General features: G+C 37.3%; 1 protein-coding gene across 2 annotated transcripts in view; it reads right to left on the reverse strand.

The window, feature by feature from the left end:
• Positions 1–24741, reverse strand: part of P4HA1 (prolyl 4-hydroxylase subunit alpha 1) — a 76972-nt gene extending 52231 nt beyond the window's left edge. For both annotated transcript variants that reach the window (XM_004769469.3, XM_004769470.3), the window contains exons 1-5: positions 24594–24741; positions 9389–9496; positions 7588–7684; positions 6523–6674; positions 3916–4053 (exon numbers count right to left, since the gene is read on the reverse strand). In XM_004769469.3, the coding sequence (XP_004769526.2) occupies positions 3916–4053; positions 6523–6674; positions 7588–7684; positions 9389–9464 (463 nt within the window). In that variant the 5' untranslated portion in view covers positions 9465–9496; positions 24594–24741. The remainder of the gene's footprint in view (positions 1–3915; positions 4054–6522; positions 6675–7587; positions 7685–9388; positions 9497–24593) is intronic.
• Positions 24742–25759: the final 1018 nt, after the last annotated feature.

The raw sequence follows: 25759 nt of genomic DNA on the forward strand, positions 1-25759 counted from the left end.
AGCGCCACCTATGGAGTTAATTAAAAAACTTGCATCTAACTTGAGACTCCAGCTCTGACCAGTTCATAGGAAATACAGGAGTTAGAGTAACAAATTAACACAAAAGTAACACAAAAGAAAAAAATCGGGCAACTCCAACATGTACATTCCATAAAACACATAGCCACGTTTTTCCAACTACATCAGTGGAATGGGAGTGGGGGAAATAGATTTAAGAGATAAAACCAAGGGGCTCGGGGCACCTGGGTGGCTCAGTGGGTTGGGCATCTGCCATTGGCTCGGGTCGTGATCTCAGGGTCCTGGGATCAAGCCCCATCTCGGGATCTCTGCTCAGTGGGGAGCCTGCTTCCCTCTCTCTCTCTGCCTGCCTCTCTGCCTGTGATTTCTCTTTGTCAAATAAATAAATAAAATCTTAAAAAGAAAACAAAAAAAACAAGGGGCGCTTAAACCCTGTCTTCTTATACCCTAAGGAAATATTTGCATTACATTAGCCAAAGAATACATAAACAAGGATGTTTACTGAAATCTTGTTTGACACAGCAAAAAAACTGGAGATAACCAAAATGTCCATCCATGCATGAATGAATAAATCAATTCTGTCATATAATACCATACAGCAATTAGAGGAGTTTACTAAAAAAAAATTGAGTGAAAAAGGTTGCAGGAAGATACACAGATTATTTAAAATTTTAAAACACAACAATGTATGTAGTAAAGAATAAAGAGACAAATGAATACAACCAAATTCAGAACAGTCATTACCTCGAGAAAGATTTTATTTATTTACTTGAGAGAGAGAGAGACAGAGAGAGAGAGAACAGGAAAGGACAGGCAAAGGGAGAAGCTGACTCCACTGCACAGGGAGCCCAATGCAGGGCTTGATCGCAGGACCATGGGATCACGTCCTCAGCCAAAGGCAGACATTTTAACTGACTGAGCTACCCAGTCATCCCCACTAAAACAATTCTAAGAATAAAATACTTAGGAATTAACCAAGGAGGTTAAAGACTTATACAATGAACACCACAAAACATTGCTGAAATAAGAGAAGACATAAATAAGTAGAAACACATCCCATGTTCATGGACTGAAAGACCTGATACTATTAAAATGGCAAGACTATCCAAACTGATCTACAGATTAAATACAATCCCTATCAAAATCCCAATGACATTCTTTGCAGAAATAGAAAAACCCATCCTGAAATTCGTATATAATTTCAAGAGACAGTCAAAACAATCTTGAAAAAGAATAAAACTGGAGAACTCAAACTTCTAGATTTCAAAACTTACTACAAAGCTACAGTCTTCAGGGGCACCTGAGTGGGTCAGCTGATTAAGTATCTGCCTCCCTCTGCCTTTGGCTCAGGTCATGCTCTCAGTGTCTTGGAATCAAGCCCTGCTTCTGGCTCAGCAGAGTCGGCCTCTCCCCCTCCCTCTGCCCCTCCTCACCCTTGTTCATGCCCTATTAAATAAATAAAATCTTTAAAAAAAAAAAAAGGCTACAGTCATCAGAACAGTGTGGTTTTTTTTTTTTTAAGATTTTATTTATTTATTTGAGAAAGAGACAATGAGAGAGAACATGAGCGAGGAGAAGGTCAGAGGGAGAAGCAGACTCCCCGTGGAGCTGGGAACCCGATGAGGGACTCGATCTGGGAACTCTGGGATCATGACCTGAGCCAAAGGCAGCTGTCCAACCAACTGAGCCATCCAGGCATCCCAGAACAGTGTGGTATTAATAAGGCATAAAGATCAATGGAATAGAACAGAGGACCCAGATTATAATAAACCCTCACATACATGATCACATACTTTTTGACAAGAGTGCCAAGACCAATCAATGGGGAGAGGATAGTCTTTTCAACAAATGGTGCTGGAAAAACTGGATATCCATCAGCAAAAGAAATGAAGTTGGACCCTTACACTAACACATGTTAAAATTATCTCAAAATGGATAAAAGACCTAAATGTAAGACCTAAAACAATAAAACTCTTAAGAAGAAAACATAGGAGAAAAGCTTCATGACATTAGATGAGGCAACAATTTCTTGTATATGATCCTAAAGGCAAATGGAACCAAAGAAAAAATAAAGTGGACCTCATGAAAAATTTAAAACTTCATGCATCAAAAGACATTATCAACAGAGTAAAAAGAGAACCCACAGAATAAGAGAAAATGTTTCCAAATCATGTGTCTCATAAGGGATTAATATCCAGCATATGTAAACAACTCCTAAACCAACTACAACAAAAAACTAATTAAGAAGTGGGCAAAAGGGCACCTGAGTGGCTCAGTTGGTTAAGCGACTGCCTTCGGCTTAGGTCATGATCCTGAAGTCCCAGGATCGAGTCCCACATTGGGCTCCCTGCTTGCAGGAAGTCTGCTTCTCCCTCTGACTTTCCTCTTCTTGTGCTCTCTCGTGCTCTCTCTCTCTCTCTCTCTCTCTCTCTCTTGTTCTCTCCCTCTCAAATAAATAAAATCTTCAAAAAAACAAAAAAAAGTGGGCAAAAGACTTCAATAAACCTCTCTCCAAGAAAGAAATACAGATGGCTGCAAAGCACATGAAAAGACGCTCAACATCACTGATAGGGAAATGTAAAACTACAATGAGATATCACCTCACACCCATAAGGATGGCTACCATCAAAGAAAGAGACAATAACAAGTGTTGAAGAGTAGGGGGAGAATTTGGAACCCTTGTGCACTGTTGGCGGGAATGTAAAATAATATATCTACTGCAGAAAATAGTAAGGCACTTCCTCAAAAAACTAAAAATAGAATTACCATAGGATCCAGCAATTACACTTCTATGTATCTACCCAAAGAATGGGAGGCAGGGTTTTGACAGGCTATCTGCACATCCATGTTAACAGCAGCACTATTTGCACTAGCTAACACATGGAAGCAACTCAAGTGTCCTGCTGATGGACGAAATAAGCAAAATATGGTATATATACATATATAGATATATACACACACTACGTATTACTATTCAGCCTTAAAAAATAAGAAAATTCTGACATTTGCTACAGGGGATGGGGAGTTATTGTTTAATGGGTACAGTTTTAGTTTTACAAGATGGAAAGAGCTCTGGGGATGGATGCTGGTGATGGGTGCACAACAGTGTGGATGTATGTGACGCCACTAAACCACACATTTAAAAGTGATTAAGATGAAAAATAAAGTGATTAAGATGACAAATTTTGTTATATACTTTTTGTACAATGAAAGATTTTTAAAGCAAATTATCATGAAACCAGCTGTAACCTAAATAGAAGGTTTTGCCAAAAATGGGTCATAAAGCAGGATGTTCATTATAGAACACTTTAAAAAGGGATGCCTGGGTGGCTCAGCTAAGTGCCTTCAGCTCTGGTCATGATCCCAGAGTCCTGCGATCAAGTCCCATATCGGGTTCCTTGCTCAGCAGGAAACCTGAGTGACACATGGAAGTGTCTGCATTCTGCCTGCCACTTCCCCTGCTTGTGCACTCTCTCTGACAAAACAAAACAAAACAACAACAAAAACAACAAAAAAAATCACTTTAAAAATCTGTGTACACCCGGTATGTCTTGGTTTTTAAATTACTAAACATATAAACTTTATCAATTCCTTTATAACTTTACACACAAACATTTGATGTTCTAAAGAAAAACATGAGGAAAACTGATTGTTTTTTTCCAGGCAAAAAAATGCCTAAAGTTAAGTTCCTATAATATTAAGCTTTCACAGTAACAAGCTATAAACTTACCCACAACTATTAAGTCCTAGGGAAAGAGAGTCTTTGTCTTCAAAGACTGTGAAATAAATTAATGTTAAAAGTCTTAAAATGCAAAAGTTTTCTTCTAGATTAACATTTTAATGGACTGAATAGAACAACTAGGTAATAAATGTTATATATGCTAGAAGAATTCTTACCTGGGAGATTACCCTTTGAGATGGTGTCTGTATCCAAATTGTAGGTATCCTGGAGACGCAACAGAGCTTTAGCTGCCCCAACCTGATCTTCATCATTAGGGAAGTATTGTCTCTGAATGGTTAGGTTAGAGATAAAGCCTTGAAATTAAAAAAAAAAAAAGAAAAGAAAAGAAAAAGAAAGACTCTAGAATAGACTTCCAATTTGCAATATACAGTGCTCACAAGGATTTTTCAAAATTAATTTTATTATAATTTCCTACCATGCCGTTAAAGTTCCACATGCTCAACAAGAAAAAACTAAATACATTAAGACCTGAAATACCTCTAACTTATTCCATCTTCCCAAATCCTAATGTCACTTAAGTAATCTGAAGTCATTGCATAAATCATGTCATATTAGGTAAAAATCAACATAACTGAATCTTTAGTTACACAAAAGAGCCTCCACTAAGCTTGAAAAATGGATTTACGGATCTGAAAATGACATCCGTTGGCAACCAATTATATTTTAGGATAACAGATGGTAAATAAAATGTATGCATTTTTAAAAAGTTCTATTTTCTTCTTCCATGTGTCACTCATTATATAAATATGTAAATATACAAAGTTTGGTATAATCCTTTGAGGGGGGAGAGAGATTAATTACATGTTTAAGATTATAAAGTGGATCATTTATTAAAATATATTTAGATCTGTTAAATTACTGAATATAGTGATCAACCAAGATTTGCTTTAATTTTAATCTAATTTTAATTTTTTTTAAAGATTTTATTTATTTATTTGACAGAGAGATCACAAGTAGGCAGAGAGGCAGGCAGAGAGAGACAAAAAAGCAGGCTCCCTGCGGAGCAAAGAGCCCCATGTGAGGCTCGATCCCAGGACCCTGGGATCATGACCTGAGCTGAAGGCAGAGGCTTAACCCACTGAGCCACCCAGGCGCCCCTAATTTTAATTTTAAAAGGTTTTATATAAAACATAGCAAAAACCAAACTAATAAAATAATTATGATAAGTACCCTAAGGAGAATGGATGCTAAATACTCCTTAAGGAACCAAAAACACCTAAACAAGTAATTTAAAATTTTAATAATAATGTCGTCATTTGCAAATAAAAGTTAGGTATAAAACTTCCCTCCTCTCACACTTACTTACAGGCAACTGTGTATTTTGATCAGCAAAAAATTTTTTTGTGTGTATTTGATCAGCCAGGCATTTTTATGTTAATGAAAATGTACAAATGAACAACTAGCTAGGAGAGGGCTAAAGTTTGTATCAAGCATATTTTTTAGTTTTAAGACCAATCCTTTAAGACCAATCCTTTAAGTCACAATGTCCACATGGAGTTTTACAACAAGTTTTACAGATTTTTTTATGACTCCAAATAAATCCAAGAAGTTGCTTAAATCCCATCCCTAAAAAAGAGGAAAAATGTATGTATTATAACACTATGGGATGACTACCACAGATTAGAACATCAAAGTCTCAAGGTTTACCTTATAAAAGAACTTAGGTCATAAAAATCAAAAAATTGAGAATTTTAAAAAAATTAAGTTAATAAATAAATGTGTAGGGGTGCCTGGGTGGCTCAGTGGGTTAAAGCCTCTTGCCTTCAGCTCAGGTCATGATCCCAGGGTCCCGGGATCGAGCCCCGAATCCAGCTCTCTGCTCCACAGGGAGCCAGCTTCCTCCTCTCTCTCTCTGCCTGCCTCTCTGCCTGCTTGTCATCTCTGTCAAAATAAATAAATAAAATCTTTAATAAATAAATAAATGTGTATATGTGTGTGCACACACAAATACAGGACTTTAAAAATGTTGTCATGGTGCTACGTAAGAGAGCAAATAATCTCTGGTATTTCCTTCACACAATGCAGTTTTCACAAGGGCTTGCCTTAATTTTTCTCCTCGAGGCTTTCTGTCCTTTGCCTAATAGTTGACCGCTTAGAAACACTCATAAGCACCCTTGGAGTATTTTCATTTACATAGTTAACTCAGTTCTCTCCCTTCTTCTTGCTTTTTTTCATTCCACCTCCAGTCACTGAACAAGTATTTTATCTAAGCATATCCCCTCTAGTTCCTAAACTCCAGGCTTAGTTTTCTGTGTCTGCTACTAAAATATCTAAAACACCTCAATACTCCAAATACAACTTTGTTTTAATTAGAAAGACCTTCATTGTTACTGTTCGCAGTCTTAGTTTTTCAATTTATTGTCGAAGTAAAAGAAGTCTAAGATTCAAAATACTATATAGAACACAGCTAACACCCAATACATGAATAGATGAGATGATGGAGATTTATCCATAAATTTTTGACATCTGAAGATAATCCTAAAATGGGAACAATTACTCTCAGAAATGAAACTATATGTCAAATAATTGATAAACTTTTGTTTGGTGCTTATTTGTTTCCAGTTTTTATTCTCTTTTTTTAAATTAAGGAATTCAGGATATAGACTAACTCCAGTCAAACCAAATATATCTCTGCAACAATTTAGTTATAACACCGAACACATGATGTTCTGGGAAATGAATTTATTAGTATTGGCATTTCCACACACGGCAGCAATATTGTCTTACTTCTTTTGGCTTCTTAATCTTACCATCTGACTTACCATCTGACATATCCTTAAGGACCAGATTCTCCAACTCACTCCATTCAGTGTTCAGACGTTTCATTAATTTGAATGCATTTACAGGGTGCCCAACAAAGCCTTCTGGATCTTTTGTCGCTGTGCTGGTTAGTCGATCTAACTTCTCTGCCCATCTATACACATAAGACATATAAATGGAGCACACATACACTTAATAAGGAGAACACAACTTAATAAAGCACTCAGAAAAAAGACCAGAGGTTTATGAGTGAAAACTGTATTTAAAAACTTTTTAAAATGAAATTATAAATTTTTTAAAAAGCAAGACTGTTATGGGTAAAATCTAGCTTGGTAAAAGAAAAATGTAACAAGTCTTTTTCTTTTAGTTTTGTTTCTCTCAAATGGCTACAGTAAATGGAACCTATCTTAGAAAAGGTGTGACTGGATCCCTCTACTAAGGGTCTAAAAATTCATCTCCCCACAGGCCCTTAAAGCCAAATAATTGGTTATAAAATACAAATTAGCCCAATCGAACTTCAGTAACATGTTCATTTAAATCAAATTAACACCAAAATTTTAGATTCAGTATCTAAAAACTATATTTTAAAACAAATAGACAAAAAAAACCCGGAGTACTCAGCTACTCACTAAATAAAAGGCAGGAATTCTCAAGTCAGGATTAACTCTGAGCCTGAGTCAGTTAAAAATAAATCAGCAGGTAAGGAAAACTTGTATCAATTAATAATTAACGTATTTATCACTGTAATCTCTAGAATGGCATCAAAGGAGTGAAGGATAAACAGAATTTGAAAACTGCTCTAGAAGATGACTTAATTAGGGAGGTTAGAAGAAGACAGAAGATATTAGCAACTATTTTGAGAAACTGTCATTCAACACCTATACCCAGTTATATCCTTATCTAAACTCTTGGCCCAGGCCTAACTCTTGTTTTCAATGTTCCTATTTTAGCCATTTCAGCCAGTTTTTAAGACAGGTGGCTTCCTTTTCCACTCAAAGAATGTTTTAGCTCTCGAACAAAAATATCCAGGTGGAGTCGAATCCTAATAAGTAGAACCCTTTGCTTACTTTTTTATTTGTTCTAATTTGTCCTCTTCTGCCTTAATATAATCTTTCAGAGAAGTCACCAGATCTTTCTCAGTATGGATCAAATCAGTCATCTGACCTAGAAGGAGAAGAAGGGAAGGTTTATCAAATACCCACATTGGTCAACACAAGTATTTTAGAATAATTTAAAAATGATCAAGAATGCTTCATTCTGGGGCACCTAGGTGGCTCAGTTGGTTAAGCAACTGCCTTCGGCTCAGGTCATGATTCTGGAGTAGCAGGATAAAGTCCCGCAACAGACTCCCAGCTCCACACGGAGTCTGCTCCACCCTCTGACCTTCTCCTCTCTCATGCTTTCTCTCTCAAATAAATGAATAAAATCTTGAAAAAAAGGAATGCTTCATTCTTTGATAAGATTGAACTGATTTTAAACTCATATATGTTGGAGAAAACATCTTTTTTCTTTTTAATTAAATAAACAAAGACAATTGTGTTCCAATTCTAACTTTCAAGCTACTTCATTCTGCAAATTGGACAACATTGGCAAATTGTTCTAAAAATTTGTTTTTAAATTACAAAACAACACTACTTTTTCTTCTTCCCTACCTCTGCTCTCACCTTTTTTTGTTATTGAGACTGATTAGAATTAAATTTTCATCCAATAAACTAAACCACACTAACAAAAGGTACATTTTACAAATGAAATTCAAAGCATCCATGTTCAGTTATAGTGGGATAAGAAGACTCCTCATTTTATATCACAAAATTAGATAATAAAAATATAATACTTGTGTTTTCGTTAGCACTCCAATCACACAAGGGTAAAACTGGTTAACAGCATGAAGGAAAACATCTCATTTAAGGCAAATGAAGTATGCATATAGGAAAACTTAAGAAAGGATACATATCAAACATGAAAAATATTTCTGGGGGAAAGAGGACATGTGGAAGTCTTATATTCTACGTATTTTTCTTTGTTTCTTCTTTAACCATATGCTATTTTAGTAATACCTTCAAAGATTTTTTTTTAAATTATGATATAGAAAAAAGTAACTTGTGTTCATAGTAGATTCTTAAATGGAAATAGCAGGTTATGAAATAATGTACAGTGTATTAATTGTACCTGTGCATTAAAAAAAACTATTAAATTATCTAAGTGGACTCATTAACAAAGAATTTTCTTGATATGCTTTTCTAAATTTTCTTAAAATTAAAAAAAAACTTATTTATTTGACAGACAGAAATCACAAGTACGCTGAAAGGCAGGCAGAGATAGAGGGGAAAGTAGGCTCCCTGCTGAGCAGAGAGCCCAATGTGGGACTCAATCCCAGGACCCTGAGATCATGACCTGAGCCAAAGGCAGAGACTTAACCCACTGAGCCACCCAGATGCCCCAATTTTCTTAAGTTTTAACCTGAAAATGTACTGCTTTTGTGATCAGAAAAAAATTTTTAAATTAAATTTTAAAAACAGAGACTTGTAGGGGAAAGGAACTAAATCAATGCTTCAGTCTCTGGGAACACATTTATTTGTTTTTACTGATTTAAAAACACTAAAAAAATGGGGCGCCTGGGTGGCTCAGTTGGTTAAGCAGCTGCCTTCCGCTCAAGTCATGATCCCAGGATACTAGGATAGAGCTGCATTACTCAGCAGGGAGCCTGCTTCTTCCTCTCACTTGCCTATCTGCCTTTCCCTTGCCACTCCCCTTGCTTATTCTGTCTCTCTGTGTCAAATAAAGAAATAAAATCTTAAAAAAAAAAACTAAAAAATTGTAATTTTTTAAATGCAAGATCAATACAAACCAAAAAATAGTAAGACTTACCAATTGAAGTAAAAAAGCCTGGATGGGCCAAAGACTGGGGAAGTAGAACCCCGACAATGAAAATACACCAGATCATCTTGGAAGACTTAATTTTTCAGGATCACACACCTACAAGAGAAATAGGGTCATTAAAACAACAGCAACAACAACAAAAAGTAAGGTAGGAAAAGTTCCTAACTGATTTTTTCTATGAACAAAATGTATGTCAGACACTAAGGTTGCCCATAGACTGTTGTTAATTCTTAAAAGTTGATTTAATAATTTAATTAACAAGCTACTATTTTACTTTTCATACAACTACTTAAAGAAAAATATAAAGGTTTGTTATCACCTGATATTTATGCTTAAAAATTCAACCCAAGTTTGTTTTCTCCTTAGTTACTACTATAATTATAATGATTAGATAGTAACTCTTTCATATAGCCTGAAAAATAAGTTTTCTGTTATCTACATCTAACCCATGAATTTCCCATAAAAATATACTACTCCATTAAAGTAATTTAATTTAAATATTACCAAACTACATTCTGAAATGTTAGAATGTTTTAAAGGGGAAAAAAGGTTTTCAGAGCCACTGCTTTATCCTTTAAATTCCTAACTTGTTCCATGTTTTCCCTACATGGCTTTCAATTTTAAAACAAGTTCAATTAAAAGTTGTACATTTTCAGGGCGCCTGGGTGGCTCAGTTGGTTAAGTGTCTGCCTCTTGATCTCAACTTGGGTCTTGAGCTCAGGATTATGAGTTCAAGCCCCGTGCTGGGCTCCACGCTGGGCACGGAACCTACTTTAATTAAAAAAAAAAAAAGTTGGGGCGCCTGGGTGGCTCAGTGGGTTAAAGCCTCTGCCTTCCCCTCAGGTCATGATCTCAGGATCCTGGGATGGAGCCCAGCATCGGGCTCTGCTCAGCAGGGAGCCTGCTTCCCTTCCTCTCTGCCTGCTTGTGATCTCTGTGTGTCAAATAAATAAGTAAAATCTAAAAAAAAAAAAAAAAGTAGATTTTGGAGTGGTGAAAACATTCTAAAATTGACTGTGGTAATTGGTGGTTGAAGAACACAGTAAAAGTACTAAAAACCACTGAATCATGACCATTAAATGGGTGAACTGTATGGTACATGAATTATATCTCAATAAAAGCTGTTATTTTTAAAAAGTTGTACAGAATCCAAAAAGAATAAACAGCCTGTCGATTTACACTTGCAATTTCTCTCAAAGAACCTAGTGTTGAGGTTTTTCTATCTACTATGTTCTATGTAAAAATGCTTAGCCTAGTACACAGCTATGGAATTTTTTTTTTTTTTTAAGCTGGCAGCAAAGCTCTTCTTTTTTCTTTGTCCCTGGTAGCACTGACTTTTCTAGAACAAATTCTTCACAGCAGGTGCAAATATCAACTAACCATCAGAAAAGATTTTACCCTTCTTTCCCAAATGTCCCAATAGCACTCTTTTCTTGCTCCTTCACCATCACATACTTCTAAGTCCTCATTACTTTACAGAAGAGTACGTTACTATTACAGAACTTCTTGCCCCAGTAACAGGCTCCCATTTGTTACTCTTCTTGTTTCCCTATTCCTCTTTGAGCAGGCACTTCTGACTCTTTCCAAGTGACTTCACCTAAACCAACAGGTTAAAGTCCACATTGGAAAGCTCCCTATACCGCCAAAACAAACAAACAAAATACAAAAACAAAATCCCTTCCCCCTTCTTGAATAAAAAATAGATCACCACAGAAACTAACATTCTCCTCCCTCAAGTTTGCCACAAGCTTCCAGATACTTCCAGAACCACACAGTAGTGAAATACACTGTTCTCTTGGCTGCTTTACAGTAACTCTTTGGGAAGGCTTCTAGAATGAAGCAGATGCAGACACTTCCTCTCTTGGGCTCCTGCCAAAGCACAAGGCTTTTTCAAAATCTGGGCTGTCTGAAAAGTCTAGAATCTTCTCACTGTTTACACAGATTTCTACCATAATTTTCTTCATGAATAAATGTTATTTCCAGAAAATACAAATGCTTTTGCTCTACTAACAAAAGGCTAATCAGAAATGCTGTCCAAATGTTAAACTCTGATGGGATGATTTAGATTGGTCAGGTAAGAGGTTATTTTTTCACAGCTAAAATGTATTTTGTAACTCAAGTATTTTTTTTTTTGTCATCTTTAAAAGTCCTTAAATCCCTCAATGAATCAAGAACCATTAGCCTACAGAAATTGCTAAAGTTTGAAAACTGCATTTCAACAATGATAGAACTCACAGAAATTCAAAGCATTAATCAAATGAAGAATAAAAACACCTGTACCGGGGCACCTGGGTGGCTCAGTGGGTTAAGGCCTCTGCCTTCGGCTCAGGTCATAATCCCAGAGTCCTGGGATCGAGTCCCACATCAGTCTCTCTGCTCAGCAGGGAGTCTGCTTCCTCTTCTCTCTGCCTGCCTCTGCCTGCCTCTGCCTGCTTGTGATTTCTGTCTGTCAAATAAATAAATAAAATCTTTAAAAGAAAAAAAAAACTACCTCACATCATGCTGGAAAACCACTTCTATGTGGATTAAAGAGCTATAACCAACAAAAAATAACAAAAAAGAAAAGTTACTGGATCTCTAAAAGGAGAAAAGAATCTTTAAACTTTAAATAAGATAAAACAACCTATCAAAAGCCAGATGGAATTTAAGTACACAAAATAATCTAGGCTTATATATGTTTTTTAAAAACCCCATAAACAGGGCACCATCAGTTAAGTGTCTGACTCTTGATTTCAGCTCAGGTCATGATCTCAGAGTCCTGAGATTGAGCCCCACGTCAGTCTCTGCGTTGAGCATGGAGCCTGCTTGAGATTCTCTCTCCCTCTCCCTGCTCACAGACAGCATGCAAGCTCTAGCAAAAAACAAAAAACAAAACCCTATATACTACAAACTAGGAAACTAAAGGAAATAGAGCTCATTTAAGGAGCTCATATAAATAAAAAAGAAAAACACTAAGATATTAATAGAAACTAAAAGATTAAGAATACAGAAAGTCACAGAAGAACTATAAATAGTTAAACAAAATTCATTCAGTTATCAAAGACCCATTTTTTTGTCCTTCAAACAAACAATCAAATTTAACAAATTCACAATATAAAAATATGTAATGAAGGTGCTATATATATGTCACAGAACTTAAAAGAGTATATCCTTTGTGCGCCTGGGTGGCTCAGTGGGTTAAGCCTCTGCCTTCAGCTGAGGTCTTTGGGCTTTCTGCTCAGCAGGGAGCTTGCTTTCCCCTCTCTCTCTGCCTGCCTCTCTGTCTACTTGTGATCTCTCTCTGTGTCAAATAAATTAATAAAACCTTAAAAAAAAAAAAAGAAAGAAAGAAAAACTTTGCAATAAACGTAGGAGGTGCTTACACGTAGGAGGAGGTTACATACTCACTTTAGAAAAAAAAGTACATCCTTTAACTTGTGAATTTAAATAAAAATATAAAATTTAAAAATTAACAAACTCACATTCATTGCTGGTGAGAATGTGAAACAGTAAAGCCACCATGGTTTGGTAGTCTCTTAAAACATCAGACACACTCTTACCATACAATCTGGTAACTGTTCTCCTTTCTATTTAACCCCAAAATTTGAAAACTTAAGTCCACACAAAAGCCTGCACATGGATATCTTTTTTTTTTTTTTTTAAGATTTTATTTATTTGACAGACAGAGATCACAAGTAGGCAGAGAGGCCGGGGGAAGCAGGCTCCCCGCTGAGCAGAGCACAGGATGTGGGGCTCGATCCCAGGACCCTGGGATCCTGACCTGAGCCAAAGGCAGAGGCTTTAACCCATGGAGCCACCCAGGCACCCCCTGCATGTGGATATTCCTAAATTTCTTCAAAATGGCCAAAACTTGGAAGCAACCAAAATATCCTTCAGTAGGTAAATGGATAAATAAACTGGCACATCCAGACAATGAAGTATTACTTCATGCTAAAAGGAAATGAGCTTTCCAACCATGAAAAGACATGAAAGAATCTTAAATGCATATTTCTTTTTTAATTAACATATAATATATTATTTGCCCCCGGGGTACAGGTCTATGAATCATCAGGCTTACACATTTCACAGCACTCACCATAGCCCATACCCTCCCCAATTCCATAACCCAGCCACCCTATCCCTATCCCCTGACCCCCCAGCAACCCTTAGTTTGTTTCCTGGGTAGGAGGGAAAAAATGAAAAAAGATGGGATCAGGAGGGAGACAAGCCTTAACTGTGTATTTCTTTTTCTTTCTTTTTTTTTTTTTTAAAGATTTTTTATCTATTTGACAGAGAGAGATCACAAGTAGGCAGAGAGGCAGGCAGAGAGAGAGAGGAGGAAGCAGGCTCCCCGCCGAGCAGAGAGCCCGACGCGGGACTCGATCCCAGGACTCCGGGACCATGACCCGAGCCGAAGGCAGCGGCCCAACCCACTGAGCCACCCAGGCGCCCCTTTAACTGTGTATTTCTAAGTAAAAAAAAAGCCAATCTGAAAAGGCTATGTACTGTACGCTTCCAACAAAAGAAATTCTAGAACTATGAAGACAGTAAAAATATCTGTGGTTGGGAGGTAGGAGGATGAAGAGATGGAGCAGAGAATTTTTAGGGCAGTGAAAATACTCTAAGATATCATAATGATAAATACATCATTTATTTTTTGGACATACATGTGTCCAAATCCACAGAACTTACAACACCAAGAGTGAATGGGTGATGTAAACTATGTATGGTCTTCGGGTAATTACAATGTGTCAATGTAGATTCAATCAGTTATAACAAATGTACCACTCTTGTGGAGGATGTTGAGGCTGTCCATGTGTAGGGGCAGGGGGCATATGGGAAATCTCTGTACCATCCTCTCAGTTTTGCTGTGAACCTAAAAACTGCTTTTAAAAAAATAAAGTCTTAAAATAAAATAAATTAACATCATATAACACTAGTGGAATCTTACTGAATTAGATTAAGTTTCCACTATTCTGACAGAAAGTTGTAAATAAATATGGATCAAACAAAGAAAAAAATTAACATCATAATATTATCATAACTATGCATGAAAATATACAGAGGAAATTCACCAAAATGTAGTTGTTTCTGGACAGCAGAACATTAGTAATTTTCTTCTATTTCTCTGTATTTTCCAGATGTCCTAGAGTATATTTACTTTTATAGTGACAAAAAATTAACTCTGTCCAAAATCATAAACCTACAGTAATAATAAAACATCAACTCCCATATTATGTACACCATAATGAAGTGGTAACTCCTCTTTAATACAAAAAAGTAGCTAACAAGTACGATCCACATTTGTGCCTCTTCTACATTCTAACTGTTTAAGCCTCCAGATTTCTCTCTCTGCTACAAAGATAGGAAGTTTATATGAAATTAACCCAAATATCCAGCCATGAACTACACTGTCAGAGTAACACATTTTTCTACTACCCTTTCTCTTACAGACAGACATATGATGTGGCCTAAGCCATTCAATGACATAACATCTGAGGGGTGGGTTTATGAAATGGTACAAAACAGCTCCTTCTGGAGTGGCTCAGTTCGTAAGATATGAATTTGGAGCTGCCTGTGATAACAAGTTTCCCACTTGTCAAGGACACATAGGCGCCCAATCTATAAACAGAACAAAGTCATCCAGAGACATTTCCAAGCTCCACAGTCCTGATTCTCCAATTATTGCTTTGAATCTGTGAGCTACCCGAATAATCTTCAGCTCCCAACCCAGGAAAGGGAGCCTCTAAATTCCCTTTTTAAGGAATTTTAAACTACAAAACGCTGGATTTCTATCATTTGCAATACAAAGTTCACACCCACACAGCATTACTCCAAAGTACTATGCCAAACAAATGAAGACAGCCTTATACAGCAGTGGTTCTCAAACTTTAGTTCTATCAGAATCACCTGAAGGTCTGAGACATGTAGATACTGTACATAAGTTCTTAGGTGATGGTGATGCTGCTGGTCTGGGGATTACACTTTGAAAAACCGGATACAAACATCCGTCAAAATCACACAAAAGGTGCTTTCTACCTTTAAAAGAGTAAAATTTTACTTCAATTTACTTTTTGAAAAATATAACTCAATGTCTAATTATTCTAGTGAATAGTTCCTCTAATCTTTTTTTTTTTTTTTTTAAAGTAGGCTCCGTCCCCAACATGGACCCCAATAGGGGGCTCGAACTCAAGACTGTGAGATCAAGACCTAAACTAAAATCAAGAGAGTCAGATCCTCCACCATCTGACCCACTCGGGCACCCCTCCTCCAATCTCTTTTAATACTAGATAGTTGTTAATAAGCAGGCATATCTTTATCAATCACAGGATTTTAAAACAATGGCTTCCTTACTTCTGACATCTCACTTCCATTTATTTCCATCTTCAATCAGTTAGCAGCTTGCAAAGCAAATCATTATAAGCATCTAAGAATCAAGCATCCTAAAAGACATCGGAGTTTTCTCAAAAATAGTAAGATACAGGGGTACCTGGCTGGCTCAGTCAGTAAAAAATGAGACTCTTGATCTCAGAGCTGTAAGTTTGTGCTCCACAATGGGTGCAGAGGTTACTTAAAGTAAAACAACAACAACAAAACTTTTTAAATAGTAAGATACAAATGTCTCCTGTTCTAAATCCTCCAACAAGCTGGAAATAGAATGTAAATGGGTTAAAGAGGATGGAAGGAAGGTGAATCTCAGCTCCCTGAAAAGACCAGACTTAAAAAAAAAAAAAAAAAAAAAAAAGTCAAAGGAGAGTCAAAGACAAAGATAAATCTATACTAGCATCAAATTTACTATGGAAACACTACAGATACATTACTGATAATATTTTAGTTCTTGGTTAGATGGTAGGTTCATAAGTGCTTATTATCTAATTTTTTAACATATATGTACATTATACATGTTTGATATGCATGAGTATTGTATTTTAAAAACTATAAGGAAAAAAGGTATGAAGAAATCTTTCTGGAAAACATATTCTCAGGTAAGCCCGAATAAAAGTAAACTTTGTAGTGTAATATTTATCCAAAACTATCCTACAGTCCTTCTCCCAGAAAAAAGTCCAATCCCAGACATGCACAGGTCAATCAAACCTGGAAACAGATTTCAAACAGTTCTACTACACTGCAAATATTTACAACTTTGAGTTATCAGGATTCATTGAAGTGTTATGTACAAGTTACTTAATGAATTAACAGGAACAGGGTATCTGGCAAATAATATTAGCCTTTCAGTCTAACACTTATCTTCCAAGAAAAAAATTTCAACATTTTAAAAACAAGTTTTTAAAATGCTGTTCAGTTGGAATTATACCAGCAACTGGGTTCACTTCTCAAGGACAGAAAGATAAGTCCTTAAAAATTAATAAGGCCAACTAAAGAATGTTTGATATTCTAACCTAAACTTTCTCTGACACTAAAAACTTTCCACAGCTCTCCTACCAGTCGCTCCATACCTTCCACAGCTGTTCCAAATCTTCTTTCAGAGGGCTCCAGCTTAAATTTACTTAACCTCATACAAATCTAACATTCAACTATTGGTCTTCCTGACATCTGTGTTAGACTTTTTTTTTTTTTACAGTTTTTATAATGAATGCAAAAGACCAACACAAATCCAGGCTTCTAATTCAGGCTACAATATGGTGTATACCAAGACTTGGCATGTCTCTCCCATATAAGTAGGATGGATTTTCTAAGACAACTAAGAGTACTTACTAATAGAATAGTTATATCACAGTTCTATCCTATAATCCCTCTGGCAAATTGCCATTTGTTTTAACTTAACACCACGAATTCCAGTCATACTTACGCTCCCAAAGAGAGTAAGCCACATCTCAAATACATACAATCTGACAGACAAGTGCTCTAATGGCTATGACCAACTTTTCTAACAAAAACTCTGGAATCATGCTAGCTTTCCCACAGCTTTCTGTACTTGAGAAGTGAACCCAGTCACTGGTATAATTCCAACTGAACAGCATTTTGAAATTTAGTTGGAAAGAAGCTCTAAATCAAGATATTGGGCTTAACTGAAGTACTATATAGTCTGTTTTTTGGAGATTCTTGCAAATCCCATAGTTTTCCTTGTCACAAAGAACCTGAATATAATATCATTTCAAAAACACACACCTATTTTGCCTATTTGGTGCCTCTAACACCACTACTCTCTCTTCCAGAAACTGCCCCAATCTACCTTTAATTCATCCTCATAGTTTCATCAGTCATCTAATACAGTGTGATACCTCTTCCTTCACCAAGTGACCAAAGTTCTTTCCTGGAAATTTTGAAAATAAAATTGAGGAAAAAAACACAGGCACTCTTTGAATGCCTGAATTATATAAAGGTCAGGAGAAGTAATGGACCAAGTTTTGACATATAGGTCAAAGAGTAAATGAAGTTTATCTGCAAAGAATAAAAGTGAAGCAAATATACAGAGAGGAAGATAGACAAAAGACTTAAGAAAACATTCTGATGCTCCTGATATTCTTAAAGTCTAATCACATTCTTGACCTCAATTGTTAAGACAACCCCCATCCCCACAATACTTACACAAACTCCACTGTGTGTTAGTATGAGTTGGGTTTCTGTTTAATCCAGAGTCCTAATTAATTGTTTGTCTAACCCTGCAGTTAATATCTTTATAGGAAAAATAAATAACAAGGTAATTTTTTGACTTAATGGTTAGAAATCAGTAAGTGCCACTTCTAAATCAGAGATAGAGTTTAGAATCAATATTTTAATCCATTTGTTAGAAAGTTTTAAACTGGAATTTGGATTCAAATTTGAACTTAAATTTGCTTTGTTTTTCTTTACCAGTATTCTGCCTCACCTTTACTTCTGTGATGGTTATATTGCCTAGCAAGCACACCTATGGTTGTGAAAACAGCATAACAAAAAAGAAAATCCCCAGTTATTGATGTCTAGATTAGCGTATGTCTTTTTTTTTTTAAGATTTTATTTATTTATTTGACAGAGAGAAATTACAAGTACACTGAGAGGCAGGCAGAGAGAGAGAGAGAGAGAAGGAAGCAGGCTCCCTGCCGAGCAGAGAGCCTGATGCGGGACTCGATCCCAGGACCCTGAGATCATGACCTGAGCCGAAGGCAGAGGCTTAACCCACTGAGCCACCCAGGCACCCGCGTATGTCTTTTAAACAGTTCTAGTTTCCACTTTACACGGAATAATCAGGAAAAATGTAAAAATTCAAGAGTGAAATAAAATTTTTTTTATCAGTTTAAAAAGATGTGAACTTAAACTCAATGTTTAAAGTTTGTTTCAGTTAGAAAAGTCAAGTTCCCCTAAAGCAAAAACACTTTACAAATAAATTCAGGCTGATGGAGAAGGTTTGAGAAAGAAATGGTGCTATTCTTCACCGACTCTTAAACTATGTATTTTAAACTGTATAATATACCTCTCAACTATTTCAAACACTTTACTTAGAAATGCTTACATTTCCCAATGTGGGGGGAAAGGTCAGGATTCTTATGCTCTGGATACAGAATATAAAATATAAAATATAAATATAAAATAAAAATATAAAAAATTTATCAAAAATGATAGTAAAAGCCCCCAAATTAGTAAGATTCATCAATAATGCCCGCCTTTATTTGGTGATCCCTTAACAAAAAGCTGAATAAGCAAGAAAGGTATCAAAATATTAGGTCAAATTTTACTGCCAGCAAATAATAATAAAAAAACAACAACCAGTAATTTAGATGGAAGTGCCTAGGAGGATATTTGCACATAGAAGACATTTAAGAAACATTACTTTTGGATATGGGGCAAGAACTTAAGAATACATGAATTTGTTGCCAAAGGTGTCCCAAGGGACATGGAAAAAGAAAAGACTTGGGAGAATGGTGGGAAGGAAGGAACAAGCAGCAGCCTAGTCTTCTAGCAGATGCAGACTTCTGTAATTTAAAAATCTGAGTAGAAGTGGACAAAGGGCAACAGAAGGGAAAAGGGAAAAGTAATCACTAAATTGCATATGATTTGTTGCTTATCAATGCTAGTATTTCCAAATATATGTATTTCTCATTTTAAGAAAGACCTTGCAGTAACTTCTCTTGGCTGTATAAACTAGTTGTTATAGTAATGAAAATCTGTATCTAATAACATAAATGTCAATTAATATTGGTTAAGGCATTAAAAACCCAGCAGTAATATTAAAAGCAGCAATTAGAGATTCAAACTCTTAAAACTAGGTTTGCTTTCTAATTTGGAGAGTGGTAAATATGTATGTGAGAAGTTTAAAAGTCTAATTTCTAAGTTTAAAGATTTTGGATGAAGACACACACTTTAAAACTTTATACAGTAACTTAAAGAACTCAAAAAAAAAGTTAACAACTGAGGTCAGATCACAATTATCTTCACTCAACTTCTACATTTTCTTTAATAAATACTTAGTAGAACATTTCTATTTCTGTAAGTAAACTGGAAAGAAAAATAAAAACAAAGTCAAAGTAGCACTGAAGTGAAGAGACAAATTCAAATCATGGACAGACAGAAAATCCAAATGTTCAACTCCCCAGATCTACTAGCTGACACAAAACTACCATCAATCCCTTTTGCTCCAAAACAAATTTCATCTATTTTTTATTTACATAGGAAGTTCTGATAAGACAACTTTACTGCCTTCACCACCCTAAGGATACACGTGAAACCTAAAACTTAGATTTTTACACTTTGAGTAAGGAGTATGAGGTGATGGCAAAATATTCCAAAAGCAGAATTTTCAATGAAACATGTAGATCAGTGGAACAAAATAGAGAATCTAGACACAGAAAATAGTCTGTTTTGGAAAAGTATAAAAGGCAACTCAACAGAGCAAGGATAGTCTAGTTGGATATTCATGTAGCAAAAAAAAAATGTTTTGTCTTGTTTTGTTTTTATCCCCTAATGGACACTGGGCAGCTCCCTGCCCAGGAATTTATATAGATTTTGGGGGCAAATTCCACTTTTCTTAACCCTAGTCTCCCTCTTCTCATTCTAGTCTTCAATTCCCTCTTTTTCCTAATGCCAGATCCAAAGTCATCAAGTTCAGGAAAAGGTATATGAAATAAAGTCATATATACTAGAATAAGGAGAGATGAATTCCTGGTTGTAGAAGATATCAATCTAGATATGGGTTTTCATTCAGCACTTATTCAGATTTAACATCAAGTAAAATGTTAGTAACATGCTTGCAAGGCATGTAACTTTCATGTTTCATTTATACTAGGGAACATTTCTTATTACTCTTTTGATTCTCCCACAGTCTACTAGACACATTATAAATGTTTTTAAAATGAAATTAAGTAGAATGATTAAGTTAGTTATACTAACCAGGGACCCTACTTTATTTCAACCCTGGATGTTGAAAATCCTTATAATACTTTGGTAATATGCTATTAATTTTTTTTTCCATTCCACATCCTCAGACTCAATATGATCACTTATCAAGAATGAAGTACTAAAATGTGAATCAGAAAACAAACAATCTGGGTACAAATCCTAGTTCTGAAAGTTACTATATTCTTGGGCAAATTCCTTGACTTCTTTGAGCCTCAGTTTCTTCATTTGAAAAATAAGAATGATATAAAACTACCTCACAGAATTATTTTAAGGATCAAATTACATAACATATGAAACAACACTTTAAAAATATGAAGTGCTTTAGTTGTTATCAGGTAGATTTAAAAAAATCTTTCTAGAGCCCAGTCTAATGCCCCTAGAAAATTCTTTCAGGGGGAAGGAAAAATTATTGACAAAAGGTTTATTGTCATGTGTTTCTCCCACTCCCCCCCCAAGAAAAAGAAAGAAAGAAAGGAAAAAACAGAAAGAAAACTGGTTTACAAGTTTACTGGCTTACTGTAGCTATACAGGTGGATAGAAGAAACCATTAAATTAGAACCTTCTCTTTGCACTACATATCATGGAGAAAAAGCTCAAATGCTTAACAAGAGAAAAAGGCTGAGTACATTAACTTATTACAATATTACTTTTTAAATGGAAAATATGTAAACTACCAAAACATGGACATATTTATATGAAACACTAAGCAGGAAGAGGAAAAGGTCTAAAGTAGTATGCATTCACAGATGACACTATGTAAGAAGCATGACTGCTACACTGTATTTTTGCCAATGTCCAACCAGATATACTAATAGTCATACTGATCATCCAAAGCAACATCAGGAACAGGAATATTCCTCATTATATCAAGTTCAAAAATTGTTGGAGTAATTTTAATGAAGTCTTTTGAACTTCTAGTTTTTATTAAGGCACAATATTTGGCCAGAGGAAAACCAATGAGAAGATAGCTTCAATGTGTACAAATAAATAGACTGGGTAGGAACATGAATGATGCATTAACTATTTTCAAAAATATACATACACACTTTATTTGGCTTGCATATTCAAATACTGCAGATACAAATACACCATTATGATAAAGTTTTAAGATGCAAGTACTCACTGTATGCCAAGGGCCTATGCAATTTATATTTGTTTACATTCAAGCATTTTCTACTTTCAGAGTAAAACCAAAGACATATTAAAACATATGCAGGGAGGGGAAAGAGGGAAAGCAATATCATGTATGATTGCCTAGACAATTTAGCAATTCAACAATTCTTCCACCAACCTATCAACTTTTGCTAAAACCGTTTGATCAAAACTTTATTACTGTCATCTATATACTCAAATCCAGTCAGACTTACAGCTCAGTTCCACTTTCAGAAATATTCAAGAAATACTGCCTCAAGATACATAGATGTACTTAAAGATTAACTTCATACATCTTTTATTCTTATACCAGTTTACAGATGTAAAAGGCTGGGGGAGGGGAGTATCTATAAATGTCACATAATACTTCATGCAGATGTGCAAATTTCCATTTTCTGATCCAGGATCCATATCTTCTATCAGATTCCCAACAGATTTCATGACCTCAAAATAAGTTGAGAACTGCTACTATGTATCTCACAGGGTATACTTCTCAAATATAAGAGCAGTAATTATATCCTAGTTGATAATTAATTGCTAATAAAAGAAGGCTTCCTTCCATAGAAAAGAAGGCTCACAGCTTTACCACTGGATCCCTGGAATAAAAGCAGAAATTGGAACTTAACAGCCTTATGAGAGATACTGCTTGTCAGTATACAGCCCACTTTGCAGCATTAGAAAAGGTTAACATCTCATCAGAAAGCCAAGGTTCACCTGCAACAACCTGGACCACATAGGTGGTATGAAGCTTTCTTTTTTCAAAAGTCTTTTACACTGTCTAAATTTTTCTACAGCAATTAAAGGTTGTATAGATTTCTTTTATCTGTCTACTACCTTAGTTACCAAGGTACAAAACAACCAACGTTAATTGTCCGCTTATCTAAGTCCTGGCTTTAAGTACTTCAAAATAAAACTCATATTAAGATATCAAAGGAAACAGCATTATCTATCAAAAAAAGAGACAAAGTGGTTCTTCTCCTAGTTAGTCTAAGTTAAATCTACAAGAAGCATTTGCCATCAGCTTTCTAAGATACTGGCAGGACTCAAGGCATAATGTTTCAAAATAAAAACGGACATGGCTTTTAAAGGTAAATGATAAAACCTATGCTTCCCACAGAAAGAAAAAGGTAGAAAGTGAGGTTCTTATTTAAGATTCTGAAATTTTATTCACAGGCTAAAAGCCAAAATTAAAGAAAAAACACACGCAATGCCTCTTTAAATTTCAAATGAAGGCAACACATTATAAGTTGTTCACTTTCCGCTTCTTGAATATATTTCCTGCTTAAGGTATCCATTTTCTCCATAGAAACTCAATCAGAAAAATCCCTCTAAAATGTTTTATAAATTCAATCACAATGTTCCTACTATTTCATCTGATTTACCACAGAAAAAGACTAGCCTCATTCATAAAGCTATTCACCCATCTAAACCTAAGAGGGGGAAATAAGTTTCTTCCCAGAAACTTTTTTTAAAAAGGAGCAAAAACCTGATGAAAGAACACGGCTGCCACGTCTTTTCCCCTCCCCCACTCACGTAGTGGCTGTTTCATCCCTGCGGAGGGCATTCCAAGGGAAAGTGCGAGAGCCAGCGCTCTCCGAGAAACCAGAAACAGTTAAGTTGAAATTGGCAAGTCTCTGTGCCCTTTCAGATCAATTCCTAAAAGGAGAGCTCGCTGCTGCTTCATCCCTTTCTTAAAGCAAACAGTGCAAAAATTCCCAGAGTCTTCACTCCCCGGAAGGCATCTCAGTGTCTGAAAACTAAACTCCACTTAATACATTTGATTATTTAGGAGAAACAGTCTCCTAGAAATAGGAGAAATGGTACCATCCTCCCTCCCCCTTAAAAACATACATCTGGGAGGCTTTCGTGAAATCCAACTCGGAAGTTCTCACACAACCACGACACTCGTTCTAACTGATGTGGACTTCTAAAAAGCAGCACACACACTCTGCTGAGAGAAAGAGAAGGCGGATGGTGGGGGAAGCTCATGTGCCTTTAAAAAAAAAATTCGTGGAAGATGAGGGAAGGAAGAGGAGCTTCCCCCGTGGCTGCGTGATCTGACAGCCGCCTTCCTCAGCCCAGCCGCCCGAAACTCGGCGCCGCGGGCAGCGTCTAGCGCTCCGGCAACACCCCGCGCGCAACAGATGAGTCGAGCCCGAACTTCCCTGACGAGGTCCGCTTCCCGGACCCGACGACTTTTCGGCAGAGCAGAAATGCCTCGAGAGCCTCGCCTCCTGCCCTAAGCTTTAAAATCCGCTCTCCACTCCGCCACATGCTAACCATCTGCCGCCGCGGAGGCCAAAAACCCACGCCCCGCCCTCGCGTTCCCCCCCGGCTTTTGTAGGGAGGACCAGGTAGGAGAAGCAGCTCGGAAAAATCAACAGGGTGAGCCCTCCCCGGGAAGGAAGGAATATTCAAGAAAGTCCTGGTCCCCGGGGCGGGGACAGAGGCTGCCGCAGCCCCAACGGTCGGGGGCGCCGACCCGGCAACGAGGCGGGAGAAGGGGAGCACGGAGAAGGGCAGAAGGGCCTCTGGGGCAGCCAGGGGGCGCGGGGCCGCGTCTCCAGAAAAGAAGGTATTCAGGTTGCTGTGGGGAGCCGGAGAACCCTCCGCCCCCCAAGCCATCCCACCAGAGCGGGCAGGGAGCGGACCGCCACAGCTGCCCGAGAAGGGCCACAGCGGTCCCAGGGCCCGAGCCACAGGCTCCAGAGTCGGGGGAGCCTCTCACCTGGGAAGTGGGGCGGCAAGAGACGGTGCGTTCTTCAGTCCCCTGTAGCCTGCTCTGGGGCCGGATACCTGCTCCCTTCCCTCAGCCCGCGGGCGGCGCGACTGGGCAGTAGAGGGAGCCAGTTAGCCCTTTTATAACCTCTAGGCTGCGACGGCAGCTCTAGGGAGGAGACGACTGCAGCCCTCGCTACGTGAGCTCGATCACACCAGCGCCCCGGCGACTGCGCAGGCGCCCAGCCCGCGCCTCCCTCCGGTCGGCACCCGCGGCCCACACCCGTACTCCCCTCCGGCCCCGGAGTCTTAGGCGGAGCGGGGAAGGGGCGGGCAGGAGGGCCCGGGAGCCGATGCGCCTGCGCAGGGTGCTCGCCACGCCGTCGTCGCCTTCGGTGCTTGTTGCCTCGCTTCTTCTCATCAGGTTGTTTAAACGCGTTAATTTCAACATCAACCTCAGGCCTGGGCGTCGAAACCACCTGCAATGAAATAACTAAAATTTGAGACGAGGAACATAGGAGCGTAGAGAATGAAAGAAGCCTCGGGTGGAAAATAATACAGTGCATCCTTGGTGTATGGGCTGTCCTGGCCCGGAGGCTTTTTGCTTTAAAAACCTGCCTTTTTCACCTTTACTGTTACTTTATATGAATCTCACTCTGCCCACCTTTATACTTTATCAGTAGATAAAGAATACGCACTCCAGAGACAGATTTTTTAAAATTTAGCCCCTGGCTCAGCCCTGTAAAACGCAGGGCATTAAGCTCTTCATTTCAGTTTCCTCCCCTGTAAAATGGGAATGATGGTAGGTTCCTCATAGGAATACTGGGAGAATTAAATGAGATAATGTATGTGAAGCACTTAGTACCTGCCTAGCACGCAGAAAGGACTTGGTAAATATTAGCTGTTGTTACACCATATAAGACACCCTATGTCGTGTTTGGTCTTAGTCTAACATTTGCCTTGGCCTTTATGTTCCTGAAAGAACAAAGCCTTGCCATCAGGGAGCAGACAATGAAGGACATCCTTTTACCCTTGTCAGTAAAAGGGAAGAATGACTTCTTGAAGAATTGTGATTCATTAAAGTTGTCTCTAAAGTTTTCCATGTTTGCCAAAAAGCATAGCAATAATTAACATTTGACTCTTACGTAGGAGGTGGAGTTGATTATATAGATACAG

Source organism: Mustela putorius, unplaced genomic scaffold (genome assembly GCF_011764305.1).
Source record: "Mustela putorius furo isolate JIRA1106 unplaced genomic scaffold, ASM1176430v1.1 tig00000698_pilon_pilon_pilon, whole genome shotgun sequence".
Classification (NCBI taxonomy): domain Eukaryota; kingdom Metazoa; phylum Chordata; class Mammalia; order Carnivora; family Mustelidae; genus Mustela; species Mustela putorius.